General features: G+C 57.7%; 1 protein-coding gene and 1 long non-coding RNA gene across 5 annotated transcripts; one reads left to right on the forward strand and one right to left on the reverse strand.

Annotated features, from left to right (window-relative positions):
• Positions 1 to 1,140: 1,140 nt before the first annotated feature.
• Positions 1,141 to 7,778, reverse strand: WFIKKN2 (WAP, follistatin/kazal, immunoglobulin, kunitz and netrin domain containing 2). 4 transcript variants are annotated; one of them, XM_077852726.1, is made up of 4 exons: positions 6,586 to 6,709; positions 4,258 to 4,520; positions 4,081 to 4,137; positions 1,141 to 3,931 (listed from the first exon to the last, which is right to left on the reverse strand). In XM_077852726.1, exon 4 carries the CDS (start codon positions 3,860 to 3,862, stop codon positions 2,411 to 2,413), a length of 1,452 nt encoding a protein of 483 aa, XP_077708852.1. In that variant the 5' UTR covers positions 3,863 to 3,931; positions 4,081 to 4,137; positions 4,258 to 4,520; positions 6,586 to 6,709; the 3' UTR covers positions 1,141 to 2,410. The 4 variants fall into 4 exon arrangements, with proteins under 4 accessions (XP_077708852.1, XP_077708851.1, XP_077708853.1 ...); XM_077852725.1 differs by having other exon boundaries at positions 4,081 to 4,520; XM_077852727.1 differs by lacking the exons at positions 4,081 to 4,137; positions 4,258 to 4,520; positions 6,586 to 6,709 and adding an exon at positions 7,098 to 7,778.
• On the forward strand, positions 6,865 to 8,948 carry LOC144286367 (uncharacterized). Its single transcript, XR_013354446.1, has 3 exons — positions 6,865 to 7,536; positions 7,669 to 7,778; positions 7,986 to 8,948. It is a non-coding gene; the product is annotated as an uncharacterized LOC144286367 (long non-coding RNA).
• The last annotated feature ends 5,868 nt before the right edge of the window (positions 8,949 to 14,816 follow it).

Here is a 14,816-nt window from a genome sequence, read left to right on the forward strand (position 1 = left end):
TGGGACACCTCAGCCTAGAAGCAGGTGCAAAAGAATGTCCCCAAGTCCCTAAGGGTGGGTGAGGAGCTGAGTCCTCACCTTCCTGGTTCCCTGACCCACACAGGGAGGGGCCTATGGCTAGTACATACTTTCCTGGTGGCTAAGTGTGATGCTCAGCATTTTCCCAAAGGTGACTTGAGATGCTCCTACTCCTCTAGAATGGGAGGAACTTGTCTTCCTCATCCTGGCCTCCTCCAACAGAGTGAGCGAGAGAGAGCATGAGCAGGGGCAGAGGGAGAGGGAGAAGCAGACTTCCCTACTGAGCAGGAAGCCCGATGCAGGGCTCGATCCCAGGACCCTGAGACCATGACCTGACTCAAAGGCAGACGCTTAACTGAGTCACCCAGGTGCCCTTGGTCCCCTTCTTCTTGCAGGAATTATGTTTAAGCAGGGATTGGCTAGACTGGGCTGGGCTGGGTGGGGCTGGGTGGGGATTCCTCCTTGGGGCTATGGCCCTGAAAGACCCAGGGAAGTGGACAGGAGTTAGGTGTCTCTTGAGCTTGGCTGGCTTGCAGCCTGAGGGACAGACAAGCTGTGGGGCATGCCACCGCCACGGGCTCCTGAACACATACCCAGGGACAGGAAATAGTCCCAAGTACCTGAGAGTAAAGGTGCTGTTATCCCCATCATGAGAACTGAGCACATGACTGAGGGTTTTGGGACCAGGCCTCACCCAGGCCCATAGGGAGCTTTGGCTGAGTGTCCTGCCTCTTCCTGCCCTATTCATGTCTCTTCCACTTTTGTGCTTCTAAATACGACACCATCAGTGCCAGGGTCTGGAGTCTGCCCCTGGCCCGCCATGCTATCGTGATGGGCAGGGAGCCTGAAACCTAAGTTAGAACATCTGGGCCTACATCCCCCATCTTCCTGCCCTCTGAGTTCTTGGGTAAGTCACCTGGCCTCTCTGGCCAAAGCCTTCCTGAGCTGTGGGGAGCACCCAGTTAAGGAAGCTCAGAACTCCAAAGTGGAGCGAATGTTAGTGTCCCTCCATCACCCAAATATGGTCCCATTGGCCAGACATCCCTCCTGCAAGGTCACCAGAGCAAATGACACCACTGCCCCCTCCCCCACACTAAACCAAAGAAATCACACATGAAGGGCTGTTGATACTATGAACTTTTAATCGGTATCTTCCTCCCTACATTTGAGGAAGAAACAAGGATGCCCCACAATGACCTTCTTCAGCTTTGGGGGGGCCCGGACAGAATGAAGGGCTGAGGAGGAAAGGGGGGCAGATGTAGAGCTGACAGTGGCTTTCCCAAGTCCTTTATCTAGTATGTGTGTGTGTGTGGGGGGGGGTGGCTGCACCTGCACAGAAACGAGAAGTCACCAACAAGCTGCCGCAACCCCAAATCTGCCCTCCCTGCTCTCGCCTGGAGCCGCCCTCAGGGCCCTGCAGCTCCCAAGGCCACCACCAGATGGAAGCATCGAGCAACATTCCTTTTCCTTCCCAAGCCTGACTCCCCTCCTCCCTCCTTTCTTTCAGGGAGCTTCCCACCCCAATCCTGACTTTCCCTTTATTTCCCTTCCCACCAAAACAGATCCTGGGGCTTCTATCTGCTTTCTGTCCAAGGAAGCCAGTGGCAGTTGAAAGCACCCTGTCCTTCAAATGGGACCATTTGACAGCTGGGAGGGCCAGCCATGGGTCTGCTTCTGGGGGCCCTGGGGAGGCCGGGGGGACTCTGGGGTCTGGACATTCCCATCAGTCACCAGGAGCTGGGCAGTGACTAATATCTCTCTGTGTCCTAGCGCCTGGCTCCCGGTACGTGTTCCGAAAATGTCCCTTGAGTCAGACTGAGCAGAGCTAAATTAATAAATTGACAATCAATGAACCAATCAATAAAGCCAAGGAGAAGCATGAAAACTGTATATTCTGCTGGTGCCATGGTGGCCTCAGAGTCCACAGAGCCAATTTGACCGAAGCACAGGCTCACCACCACCTCAGGGCAAGTTGCATGCTTTCTCTCCCCACCTACCCTTTTGGCAAACAGATTCATTCCATGATTCCCGTGACCACGCAGTCGCCATCTCTGGAAGCCCGGCTGGGCGCTGGCTGTGGGCCGACCAGCAAAGAGAAGGTCATAACGCCCAGGCTGACTGGTCATCAGGAATAGCTTCCAGGTGTCTACTGGCTTCTCCCTTTGTCCCCTTCAGCTAAAGAAGATACAGACCCCTGATTGAACCCAAAGACTAGAAGTTGATCTAAGAGCCTCTGGTGGATTTTTTCTGATGCACTGATTGCTGTTTCCCTGCTGGCCCAAGACTGTCTAACCTGCCCTTGCCCAGTTTGTGGACTGAGAGGCGTGAGGGGTGGATAGGTAGATGAGGGCGGGGGGGGGGGGGGCTGGGGAGGGGCGGGGGTCGGGGGGCTTCAGTGCAAGCCGAGAAACTCCTTGAGGACGTCGCAGGTCTTCTTGTGCATGACCTCGCGCAGCTTCCTGACCCGCCGGCTGCTGGACGCCCCCACGAAGCTGTCGGGCCGCAGCATGGCCATGCCACCATCCACCTCACCCATGATGATGAGCGGAGTCTCGCCCACCGTCACATTGGGGCAGGGGCAGGTCCAGTCCACGTGGAGCAGGGTGACTTCCAGCGGCTCCTGGCCCAGGAACTTGAGGCCCATCTTCTCATCCTTGAGGACCTCGTCCACGGTCACCAGGGCGCGACCCGAGTCGGGCTCCTCGGTCAGCTCAGACACGCGGCCCAAGATGACAAAGTCGCTCCGACAGAAGCTGGTGACGAGCTTCTGCCTTGGCTTGCAGGCCCGGCAGCGCTGGTTCCCCCGAGGGAAGGGGCAGGACTCCTCGCAGGCCTCGCGGCTCTCAAAGTTGTTGCTGTTGCCCTCGCAGCCGCCGTAGACGAAGGACTGGCACTGGCCGCTCTGGCTGTTGTAAGCCCAGCGAGGGGCGTAGGCCTTGCAGGGCCCCTGCAGGGCGGGCAGGCTGCACACGGCCAGCGGCCCGCTCATGCAGGCCAGCATGCAGGCCTCATAGGTCTCAAAGTGGTTCCGGTTGCGGTGGCAGTGGCCGAAGGTGAAGGTGAGGCAGTTGTTGGCCTGCGCGTCGAAGTGCCAGCGGGTCTGCTCCTCGCCGCAGTCCTCGCTGTCGGGGGGCTTCAGGCACTCGGCCGCGGGGAAGGCCGTGCCGTTGGGGCCGCTCTCCAAGGTGGTCGCAGCCTGACCCCCCCTGACCACTGACAGTGGGAAGTCGGCACGCAGGACCCCGCCAGCATTCCGGGCTGTGCACGTATAGATGCCAGTGTCCTGGGGCTGGGCGTTGTAGATGACCAGCTGGGCGATGTTGGTGACCACCACGTTGCCCCGCACGTGGTTTGGCCGCATGACCACGTTCTCCCGATCTTCCAGCTGCTTCTCCCAGGTGATCTCAGGCCGGGGCCGGCCCACCACATCACAGAGGAAGCTCACCGTCTCACCCACGGTGACCGACTGGTGCACAGGGTGGTTGAGCAGAGCGGGGGCCACCGTATCCATCCCGGGGGTCTCTGGGGAGGCGGTGGTGGGGCGCGCTGTGGTCTCAGGTGGCGGGGGACTGGTGTGTGGCCAGGTGAAGTGATAGCGGCAGGTGACGACGGCCAGCGTGATGCCCTTAGAGCAGGCCTCAGCATCCATGTAGCAACGGTTATAGTAGGTGAGGCCGTCGGAGGCGCACGTGAAGCTGGGCTCCTTCTCACAGCGATCTTTACACTTACACACGGGCTGGCCGTCCCAGATGTCACACTCGGAGCCCTGCTGCAGACACATGAAGTGGTCGCAGGTGGCCTCCTTGGGCATGCCCACAGGGCCCTTCTTCCCTTTCACGTCCATGTACCGGGCGGCCACACAGCTCTTGGTCCCACACACGTTGGGGCAGCACTTCTCATAGGTCTCGCACTCCTGCAGGGAGCAAGATCAAGAGGCCTGAGCGAGGCTCCCCGCCCCCACCCCCACAGCTTCTGAGGAAGGGAACTGAGCTCCCCACCTACCGGGAGCCCCACATCCAGATGGTGATGGGAGCTAGCGGACCCGTAGCCGCTGTCACTTACCAGGCCTTCTTGTGAGAACGTTTGTACCTGTCAACTTCCCTCCTGCTCATCATGGGCCTGTGAGGTGGGCACAGCTATTATCCTCACTTCACAGGTAGTGGTAACTGAGGCACAGAGAGATCAGGTAACTTGACTTGCCCAGGGTCACAGAGCTGTGAGAAGAGGCAGGCCACCTACCTCTGAGAGGGGAAGTTCTCTGACTACCATGTTACAGACGAAAATGCAGACTCAGAAAAGTGATGCCCACGTCCAGAGACTAGGCAAGTGGCAGAAAAGGGCTTCAAGCTCCAGGTAGATGGGATTCTGAAAGGAGATCGTGTCTTCCACATCATAGGGTTACCACAAAGGAGGTCTAGGTTGGAACAAATGAGCCTGCCTTTCTGTCTCTTTTCCACTGGGGTGAGGATGCCCTGGCCGAATTGAAGAGGTCACACCAAAGCCTAAGGAGGAAAAATCGGACACCTCTGGCACAGATGCTCAAGGCGGCTACACACGCGTCAGGAACGGCAGCTCTGTGGAGGGCGGGTGGCACAGGCCCGGGGATGCCAGGTCTACCTCGGAGGGCTGTGCCAGGCGCAGGTGCTCAGCTCTGACGTGTGGGACAAATCAACAAGGGAAACAGCCCCCCCTTGGGTGGCAAGGGTCAGCAAAGCCGTCAGCGAGGACTTACTAGGGCTGTAATCCCCCCTTGATTCGCTGCGGAGCCACGTAAGGCATTAGTTTAATTCCTCGAAATTAGCAACATGCTCTGGGGCCGACACAAACAAGGATTTCACGTGGTGTTTTCGACAATAACACCTCGTCCCCACTGGGCAGGCGGGCAGCGCTCCTAATCCTCCGCCCTGGTAGTAGCTCTGGGAATTACCCCCACTAGGGCTGGCCTCTTGTGGTTCCGACTTTTATTTCAGCCTCTTTGACATTCCACATCAGCTAAGAGGGGGAGATATCCCCCACCCGAGCTGTGTGGAGCCTGCCTGCTTGACTTGTTTACTGTTTTCCCCCTCTCAGCTCAGAATGGGGACTTTGTTTCGCAGTCCTTGCTTGGCATAGGCTCTAGGCCACACCAGGGGAGGCTTTGGGACAGGGATGGGCAGATCTCGGAGCTGGGGGTCTGAGGGTGAGAAACCCAGTGGGGGGTGGAGGGCGGGAGGGACTGAGTGTGGATAGGAGCATCCACTCTTGGGCCCAAGGTTCATAAAATTCCTTTAAGAGACTGGCCCGGGAAGCTCCTTTAGGACCCTAAAGTCCATGAAAGTTCCAGTCCCCAGAAACCTGGGGAAGGTATCTCTGGGCACAGGAAACCTAGAAGGACCCCTTAGAACAGTTTTGGCTTGAGGGCCCAGAATACACACGTAGGCAAATGAGTCCCTCGCCCCACACAGGTACCTTTTCCCCAACACACACAGAATCAGCCAGAGTCTCGCTGTCCCACGCTGCACCTGATTTATCAGGCCAGCCTGTGCTAGTGGAATAGATTTCACTGCCAATGTAGCCAATGAGCCTCTGACCTCAGCTGAATGGGAATTCTCTGCACCTTCCCACTCCTTATCTTCCCTTTCCTCAGCACCACCATTGCTCACTCACAGCATCTGGCCTGAGAGGTCTGACAGTTGTGCCCCAGACACCATGGGGCAGAGACCGCTCTCTGCAGGGCAATCTTGGGCTTTTCTGTAGACTATATGCGTTTGGCAAATGGAGTATCTCTCATATTCCCTGGTGATGCCCAGCCCAGTCCAGCCCTGGGCCCTAGGAATTGGGCAGCCTTCTGCCCAGGCAGGTGCTAGGTACCAGTCGGCTCTTCTTCATCCCCTGTGGGGAGCAGCAGGAACAGCCCTTGGACTCGGGATCTGGGAAAGAACTGTCCTTAGCACCAGGCCTGCCCTTTGCCCCAGCTGCTCTAATGAGAGCAGAAGGGAGGACAGAGGAATATGGCAGATTGAAACTGAGTCCACTTCCCCTCCCAGGGACAACCAGAGAGTCTATCCAGAGCTGTTCCTGCTCACTCTCCCCATCAGGCTGGCCTGACCTCAGGGTCAGGGTGTGAACCCCTGGGGAGGTGGCCTGGAGGCCTCAGCTATGTCAGAGAGACACAGGTGTCAAGCCCACATTCCCGTCCCTGGCTGTGGGACCTTGGGCTGCTTGCTGCACTGTCCTGAGTGTCTGCTCTCACCTGTCGATGGGGGGCTGAAAGGCTGTGCCTGTCCACGCGATGTGCTTGGCCTAGTGCTGGCTCAGAGGAGCCCTTGGCAAACCTGAAACCAGGAATCCCAGGATTCCCCATCCCTGATGAACTTGGACATCACACCCACCTCTTCCTCTGGGCTCGGACTTGGACAGGCATCACGCCCTATTTATCTCCATGAGGCCTGGGGCCCAACTTCCTTCACGTTCCCAACTTCCCACCTTTCCTACGGGGGGCCCCTGAGTCTCCCCACCCCACGGCTCCCACTCACCCTCACTAACACACTCACGTGGTCCATGTCAGTCTTCTGGATTCTCACTCACCTGGTCTGTCTCACACTCCCGCTTGCAGGTGCTCTGGGCATCCACCCAGAGGTTGGGGTTCATGTCGTTGGGGCAGATGCCAGCATGGGAATAGCGGATGGGCGGCAGTGTCAGGCCTCTCGGGGGCACCCCGAGCAGCAGCAGCAGCAGCACTGCCACCTGCGCCCAGCGGGACCAGAGCCGGCAGCAGCACCCCGGGGCCCACATGGTGTGGTCTGCGGTGGCTAGAGCCCTCCCCTGCAACGAGGCCAGGGGCTGGGGCCCACCAGGGCCGCCTCCTCCTCTGGGCTGCAGACACCTGCCCTCCCCACCCCAGCGGGCTTCCTCGCTGCCGCCGCCGCCGCCTCCACCAAGTCAGTGGAGCCCGCTGGGCTGTGCGGCTTCAGATAAAGGGAAGGTCTCTGCAAGGAAACTCCCTCTCCTGAGTGTGCAGGGAGAGGAGCCCGCAGCAGGGGCCCGAGCCTGGATTTATATCCTGGGCGCGCCACCCGAGTGGGAGCGAGCGAGCTAACCTGATGCCTGTCACAGGCAGGCTGCTGGCTCCTCTGTCCCGTGGCCGATCACAGACTTGTTGCAGAAGGGAAAAAAAAAGCTGGAAGCGGTTTAGGCGGCGTATCTGGCACGGTGGGACACCTGCTTGTTTTTGACTCCAGGAGGCCTTTAACCCCTTCAAGGGCCAGAAATGGCATGTGCTTTGGGGGGAGCTGGCTCCGGGACACGCAAGCTCACTGTAAAGGAGTGGTTTGTTTCCCTTTCCCCCACCTCCCCGGGGCCGGGCCCCCTCCTCCGCGTGGCCACCTCCGAAGAACACACGATCGCTTGTTACAGGAGGGACCTGCAGCCGCAGAGTTAGCATCGCCTGGCCCGATAGTACATTTGAGAGCAAATGACGTGGAAAAACAACAAGTTCACGGCCATTCCAGGGCGGGCCTGAGCAGCAGCGCCTGCTGTGTAAGCTGCCTCCTGCCCCCGCACCGGGTCCCTCTGCGGGGGGTGCGCGCGGACAGCTCCCTATCTCTCGGGGGGCCGGGCAGTTCGCGTCTCAAGTTCCAACTTCGGTGAATTTTCCCCAAATCATTCCAGAGACACATACCAGATATGCTCCGGCTCCCCCGGCTCCCCCAGCTGCCGGGACGTATCACATTCCTCGCTCCTCGACTGACACACTCGGCGGCTCCAAGAAAACCTACGGGGTAAGTGTCTCAGGACGGCGCTGGGCAGCAGCCGGTCTCCCTGATGACCACTCGGGCCCGGGGCTCCTGAGCTCTCTCATGTGTCTGGGATTCCCCCACTTTTACAAAGGAAATGTTTCGGGCCAGAGAGGGCCAGGGACTCGCCTAAGGTCAGCCACCGCCGATGGGCGTAATAGTACTAAACACTAATATTTATGGGGCTCTCAGTTTGTGCCAGGCTCTCTATATGCATCACGACACTGCATCCTCAGGACCAACTACCTTCGTGGCAGATCGGAGGAGAAGACACCCAGAGAGGCTAAGCAACTCACCCTCGGTCGCACAGCTATGGGATGCCACGTTAAGACGGGAAATGGGGACGCCAGCTTGCAGGATGTGGGCAGAGGCCTTTGGGAACCACTCTTTGCCCACCTGGCTGTCAGAACTGCTGTCGAGGTACAGCTTCGACTCTGGTTTTTACAGGGGGGACAAGAAGTTTGTGGAAAGATCAGATGCTATATTGGTGGAGAGGGCAGGGAAAGAGTTGAAAGCTGCGGGTGGGGGGGTAGCATTTCTGCCCCCTATGGCAGGAAACATCAGGTGCCTCCAACACCATCGAAAAGTGAGCTTCCTAAATGTGTTTGCATGGGTCACTTGACCCCCAGGGGGTGTGAGGGAGGGGGGGACACAGATCCCCAGAAGAGATGGGTACCTCCGAAAGGCCAAACTGCAAAGATTTGAGGAGCAGTGACCGATCTGCTGCGTCCCAGGGATAGGAGATGGTGTAGGCTGAGCCCACTTCAGAGCCAGAAGAGACTTGGGAGGTCCCCAGCAGGGCTCTCATTTCTGAGGTGGGGAAACTGAGTCCTGAACCCAGGCCCCCACTTTTCCAGGTCTTCTGTCCCCTTGAGGGCTACGGTTTGCCATCTCATTCGACTGTAAAAAGGCAGCATAATGCTTCTCTCCACCTTGCAGATTTTTCCTCGAGGGGTGTTGTGTCGCCTTCTCCCAGCCCCATGCCAATTCTCTCCCCGTTGTGTGGGTCATTCTGCAAGATCTGTCTTTTCTGCTTATGTCACAGAGCTAATGAAGGGTGTCAGATCCTAATCCCCTAAATTATTGGAATAAACTTCCCTCCGAGGCCAGGCCCGGTAATGAAGCCAGACAGCGGGCGACGCCGGCTGCTTTGAATTCCCTGTAATTTCATAAACCCGTGCTCCAGCTGCTCGGAGCCGGCCTCAGCCCCGCACTTGATGAGTGCAGTTTGCGCAGCCTCCTTTGAAATCACAAAGGGGAATGGATGGTGACACATTTCTAAGCAGGACTTAGAAAAACTGTCACAGCCCTGTTACATGAAAACAAATATCCAGGGAGAGGAGGCTGATCTCTGGGGAGTCACCTGAGACCACTGGAGGTGATGGGAGAGCCTGGGGCAGACAGAGCAGAGGAGGCGGGGGGGGGGGGGGGGGGGCGGGGGGGTTGGCATAAAGCAGGGGAAGCTCCTCCACCCCACCCGGTCCTCTAGCTCACCTCATGGGGTTGACTGGGAAAGGCCTCCATCCGCCCAGCTCAGCCCTTACAAGAGTCACGGGCCTCTCTCCCGCCCAGGGCCCCATTTCTGGCCATTCCACTCCAAGAACTTTCAAAACAGCATCGGGGAAGAAGGGGCCTAGGACACCCCGGCTCTCCCTCTCAGCGCTTCCAAGTCTCCCACCAAAACACAGCTCAGAATAATAAATAACATCTGATCAGGGCTCAGAGCCCACACAGCGTTTTCACCTACATCATCCCACTGACCCTCACGCCAGCCCTGGGAGGGAGGCGGGGAGATGTTGCTGGGAGCTCCGTTGTACAAGAGAGGAAACCAAGTCACAGGAGGCTAGCTGGGCCTGCCCAGGCTCCCGCAGCTCATGCCCTCCCCTCCGGGACCCCAGGCCTGTGCTCTTCACACAAGCCATGCATGCTTCCAGCGTCTCCAGAAAGGCCCCTGCCAGCCGCCCTGCCAGCGCAGAGTGTTTATAAGCTGTTCTGGGAGCACTTTGAAGTCTCCTCCTGGGCCCCTCCCACAGTTCCTCAGATCTGGCTGCCCTGTCTCTGCCTTCTCTGGAGGGTTGGCAGGCACCCCATCCTCATCGCACCCCTGGTACCAAAGGAGGGCTCCCCATTCCCACTGTCCCCCTAGGCCTCCCTCCCTCCAGCATGAGTGTTGGCGGAGTAGAACCTGGGCTGAGTCCAGGTTGGCCTTACCTCGGGGGCGTCACCTGCCTTTCCCCCTCCCCAAGGGCATCAGGCACAGCAGCTTGGTCACAAGAGGGCTGGGCTCTGATTTGGACTCAGAAGAATACCCTCCAGCTCCCACACCACAGCCCCTTCACACCCTCCACGGTGGGTTCAAGACCGGCTGTAGCTGCAGCTGTAAGAAGTCACCCCGGACAGTGAACTCTGGGTGCCCCTTGACCTCAGGTTCACCCTTCACATAACAACTTCCCAGCCACTGGGGCCTGGACAGGACAACACAGAGCCACACAGCTGACACCATTTTCCCAATGGGCCAGGTCTCTCCTCTCTGGAGACCAGCCACACACGTGGGGGATGACGGTGATGCCATGCCAGCATCTCAGATGCCGTGTTGCTCATGCACAGACCAAACCTCTTGCATCTCCTCCCTCTTTCCTTACTTGATGGTTTTTGAAGCACCTACTATGTGCTTGGTTCTGGGTACAGAGAGGAGATGACAGTCCTTGTCCAGAGAGAGAGGACAACATATAAACATATGATAAGACTAGAGAAGGCCCTCTCAAAGGTCCCAACAAGTGCTGGGGGTAGAGAGGGGGAGAGAGGCTCCGGGGCTGCAGACGTGAGGTGGGATGGGTCCTGAAGCCTGAGCGGGGAGTCTGCAAGCCAGAGCACAGAAGGCACTTTCCTACACATCCCCTTGGAAAGGCCTGGCCCACAGTGCAGCCTCCCTGGCCAAGGCCCTCCCTCTGCGGGGCCCAGGCCTCCAGAAAGAGGAGGTGAGAGGACAGTCAGTAGGTTTAGGAGACTGGGTGGGGGTGGGAGCTGTAGGTCTTGTTTCTGCATGGGGTAGCCCCAGCAGAGTCGAGGCAGCAGCCCATTCTGGTCCACCCTGCTTGGGCCCCCAGACCTGAGGCAGCCATACTTTCTCCCAAACCACTGGAGGAGCCCAACTGCCTGGGAACCCCCCTGCCCTGAACCTTGGTTTAAATTTATTTGGGAGGAGGGAGAAGGTAAGGAGCAAGAAGCAGGGTGCTCAGATGGGCTCTCAGAAGACCCAGACCACCTCGGCTAAAGGCAGTGCTCAGTCAGAACCAAGCCAGGGAATTCAATAAAGCGGGTGGCTCATTACCCAGCTGGGGACCCTCCCGCCTGAGCCGCCGTGGGCCTGGGTTACATTACAGGGCTGTGTGAACTCTCCCCTCAGAGTGAGACTGCACCGGGTTTTAGAATAATTGTGGGGCCTCAGCAGATGGTGGAGGCAGACGGGGGGGCCTTCAGCTGTGGGACACGTGACTTGTCGGCATCTGTGCAGAGGAGGCCATGGGAGGGTCCCCATTGGGCCTCTGGGGGAGGCCGCGCTGAATCAAGATCTGAGATTATGGGGTTGGCTGTGGTGGGGCCTGGCCCAGTCCCGTAGGCCAGCCAGGACTCCTTAGACCCTGCCTGGGTGGGGGTGGGGATGGGGGGTGCGGGGGGGGACCTGCTGGTGGGGCCAAGTCCCTGGAAGCTGGTTAGCATCTAAAGCAAGAACAGGAGACACCTGTGAGCTTCTGGGGACCTGTGAGGCCCCAAATGCCTTTCTGGAGAAGGTGGGCATCAAGTGCTCAGTGGATTTCAGCCCTGTGTCAGACCCCTCACCCACTTGCTTAGGGTGAGCAATGTATGAGGAGTCCTGGGTTCTCAGCCTGATCTGCCATCAACCCCGACTGAGGCCCCTTCCAGCTCCCTCTTCTGTGATCCCGTGTCCTGATTCCCCCAGCTTTGCCTTCATGGAATCAGCTTCAAAAAGCCCTGAGCAGCTCTCAGCCAAGACAAACATGGGAGTGAAGAAGCCAAAAGGCCGCAGGGCTGCGGAGCTCTGCTCTCAGTTCCTTGGCTGGGCTCTGCTGGGGAGAGAACAGCCCCCGTTTCCACTTTTTCCAGGCCTGGGGGCTCGGTGGGAATGCTATGGGCGTTGGGGCCCAGCCTCCCTCCTGCTCAATCCCTAACCTGGAAGCTTCCTCCTTCCTTCCTCCAATGAGGGAGGAATGAGGTCTCAGGCCCTGGGGTCTCCCTGCTTACCTGCACGCTGCTGTGCAAAGGGCACATGTTCCCTAAAACCAGGTGCGCTCCTTACCCCACTGCAGGGCTACTACGTGGTGGGGGTGGGGCGTGAGAAACAGGCTCCCCCCTGCCCCCACCACACTGACCATCACTTCAAGACTTCTGACTTCTTTTTTTTTTTTTTAAGATTTTATTTGTTCATGAGAGACACAGATTGAGAGAGAGAGAGAGAGGCAGAGACACAGGCAGAGGGAGAAGCAGGCTCCATGCACGGAGCCGGATGTGGGACCTGATCCCGGGTCTCCAGGATCACAGCCTGGCTGAAGGCTGTGCTAAACCGCTGAGCCATTGGGGCTTAAAGACGGCTTCCCTAAGGCTTCTCCACGCCTTCAAGATGAGGACCAAAGCCTTTAACCTGGACCACCATGAACGTTTGCCTCAGTTTCCTTCTCCAGTCTTATCATTTGCTTCTCTTTCTCTCAAACTCTGGGAGCTGCCACATTGCTCTCTCAGAGCTTTAAAAGCTCCATGCAGTCTTTCCCCCCTGAGCCCCTCCAGTGTGCTCCGCAGCCACGATGCTCTCCTTTGTCCGGGGCACCTCCTTCCCAGCCTGTCCCAGGAGCCCCAAGCCTTTCAGGAGGCCTTCTTGATCTCAGAGGCTGACGAAGGCCCTCGCCACTTCTCATGGAGGGGGGGGCTCCTCATACTGTTTTGATAGTGAAAGAGCAAAATAAAACAAAAAGGCAAAACTGAGTTTTAAAACCTGTTGTAAGGGGCAGCCCGGTGGCTCAGCGATTTAGCACTGCCTTTGGCCCAGGGCCTGATCCTGGAGTCCCAGGATCGGGTCCCACGTTGGGCTCCCTGCATGGAGCCTGCTTCTCCCTCTGCCTGTGTCTCTGCCTCTCTCTCTGTGTGTCTCTCATGAATAAATAAATAAAATCTTTAAAAAAAATTTTTTTAATGAAATAAAACCTGTTGTAAGGTATAATCATTCCACACTGTCACGACATACCACTGTTCCTGTGGGTGTAAATTGGTTCAGGGATAACATCAAAAATCCACGTTTGAGGTCCTTTGTGCATGCGGCCGGGCCTGTGTCCTTCCTGGGATCGATTGCCTGTGATATTCCTGGGCTCAGTTTATGTGGCATTGAAATTACTTATCTCTCATCTATTACCCGGACCGGGCTGCAAACCCATGGCAGGCAGATAGCGCGCACTCAACCAGTGTATGTTGAATGAATGGATGGTTCACCAAGCAGAGGAGGGGTGAATATTCCTGGTGTCAGCCATACCTGAGAGAGACCAGTAGTCCTAGGACAGGAAACCAGAACTCCAAAGAGCAGCTCTAGGCAGCCAAGAGAAGCTCTGCCCATCCCTGGGCCCGCCAACCACTCTGGGTGAGAAGGAGCCTAGCGTCTAAAAGGGGCAGCCTTGGACTGTTTGGCCGGAGAAGGCTTGGGCATCATGTGGACAGCACTGGAGGCAGAAGGAAGGTGCCCCAGTGGGGTCCACCACACCCACCACGCAGCTCTTCATGCCTGCGTCTCCCTTGGCTCCTTCCCAGGCTTCCATGAGGCCCTCTTTGACCATGCTCTTCCCTACTTCCAGAGCGATCTTTTCAAATTCCAAACTCGAACGTGTCACTTCCTTGCCCTAGAGGGTTGAATGGTGGCCTCCCCACCCCCAAAAAAGATAGGTCCATGTCCTAACCCTCAGAACCTGTGAATGTGATCTTACTTGGGGAAAGGGTCTTTGCAGAGGGAATTAAGGATCTTGAAACGCGATCATCCCGGATTATCCAAGAGGGCCCTAAATCCAGTGACAGGTGTCCTCATAAGAGAAAGGCGGACAGAGCGCTGAGATGCCTGAGAGGGGAGGGCCCCATGTAGACGGAGGCAGAAGGGAGTGATGTGGCTACAAGTGGAGGAGCACCCCAGCCACCAGAAGCTGGAAGAGGCAAGAGAAGGATTCTCCCCTAAAGCCTCCAGGGAGACCACAGCCTGCTGATACCTTGATGGCAGCCGTCTGGCCTCCAGAGCTGTGAGAGGACATTTCTGTTGGTCTGAGCCATTGTGTTTGTGGCGACTTGTCATGGCAGCCCCAAGAAACTAATACACCTGCCTAGAACTTTTCAAGGCCCTTCCCAATCAGAATTTATCGGCCTCCCGTGTCCTCTGTGATCTGCTCCTGCCATCTCCCCAGCCTCACTGCTCGCCCTGATGGTCCAGCTGGACAGGATAACTGGTGTTCTCCAAACATCCCACTAGGGCAACCGGCCCTCCTGGTTGGCCTGCGGCTGGCCTAGTTTTAGCACTGAAACCCTGGTCTCCCAGGAAATGCCTCAGTCCTGGGTGAACCAGAACAGTTGGTCACAAGTGTTACATTACATTACTGTCCATACCTTCGTTCAGACCATCCTCTCTGCCCAAAATGTACAAGAAACTCTCCTGCAGGACTCCACCAGGCAAAGTGCTGGCCGGGCAGTCCAGAGACAGGGGGTGAGTCTCAGGGAGCCCACGCCTGGACCACACAGTGACCCATGAGGGCAGCAGTTCTCTTGCCGGGGACCCAGAGTCAGTTGGCAGCGGCGACTCGGAGCCCAGCTGCAGGAAAGGCTAACAAGTTGAGGTGGGCTGGTAGCCGGATTGTGGCTCCGGCCCCACGGGAGCCTTGCAGTGGGCACGTGTGCAGAGGAACTGAGACAGCGGAGTGGGTGGGAGTCACTGCCATGGCTGCTGGGAATGGGGGAGGCAGACGCACATGAATTTGGGCAGCA

This window comes from Canis aureus, chromosome 16 (genome assembly GCF_053574225.1).
Source record: "Canis aureus isolate CA01 chromosome 16, VMU_Caureus_v.1.0, whole genome shotgun sequence".
NCBI classification, from domain to species: Eukaryota; Metazoa; Chordata; class Mammalia; order Carnivora; family Canidae; genus Canis; species Canis aureus.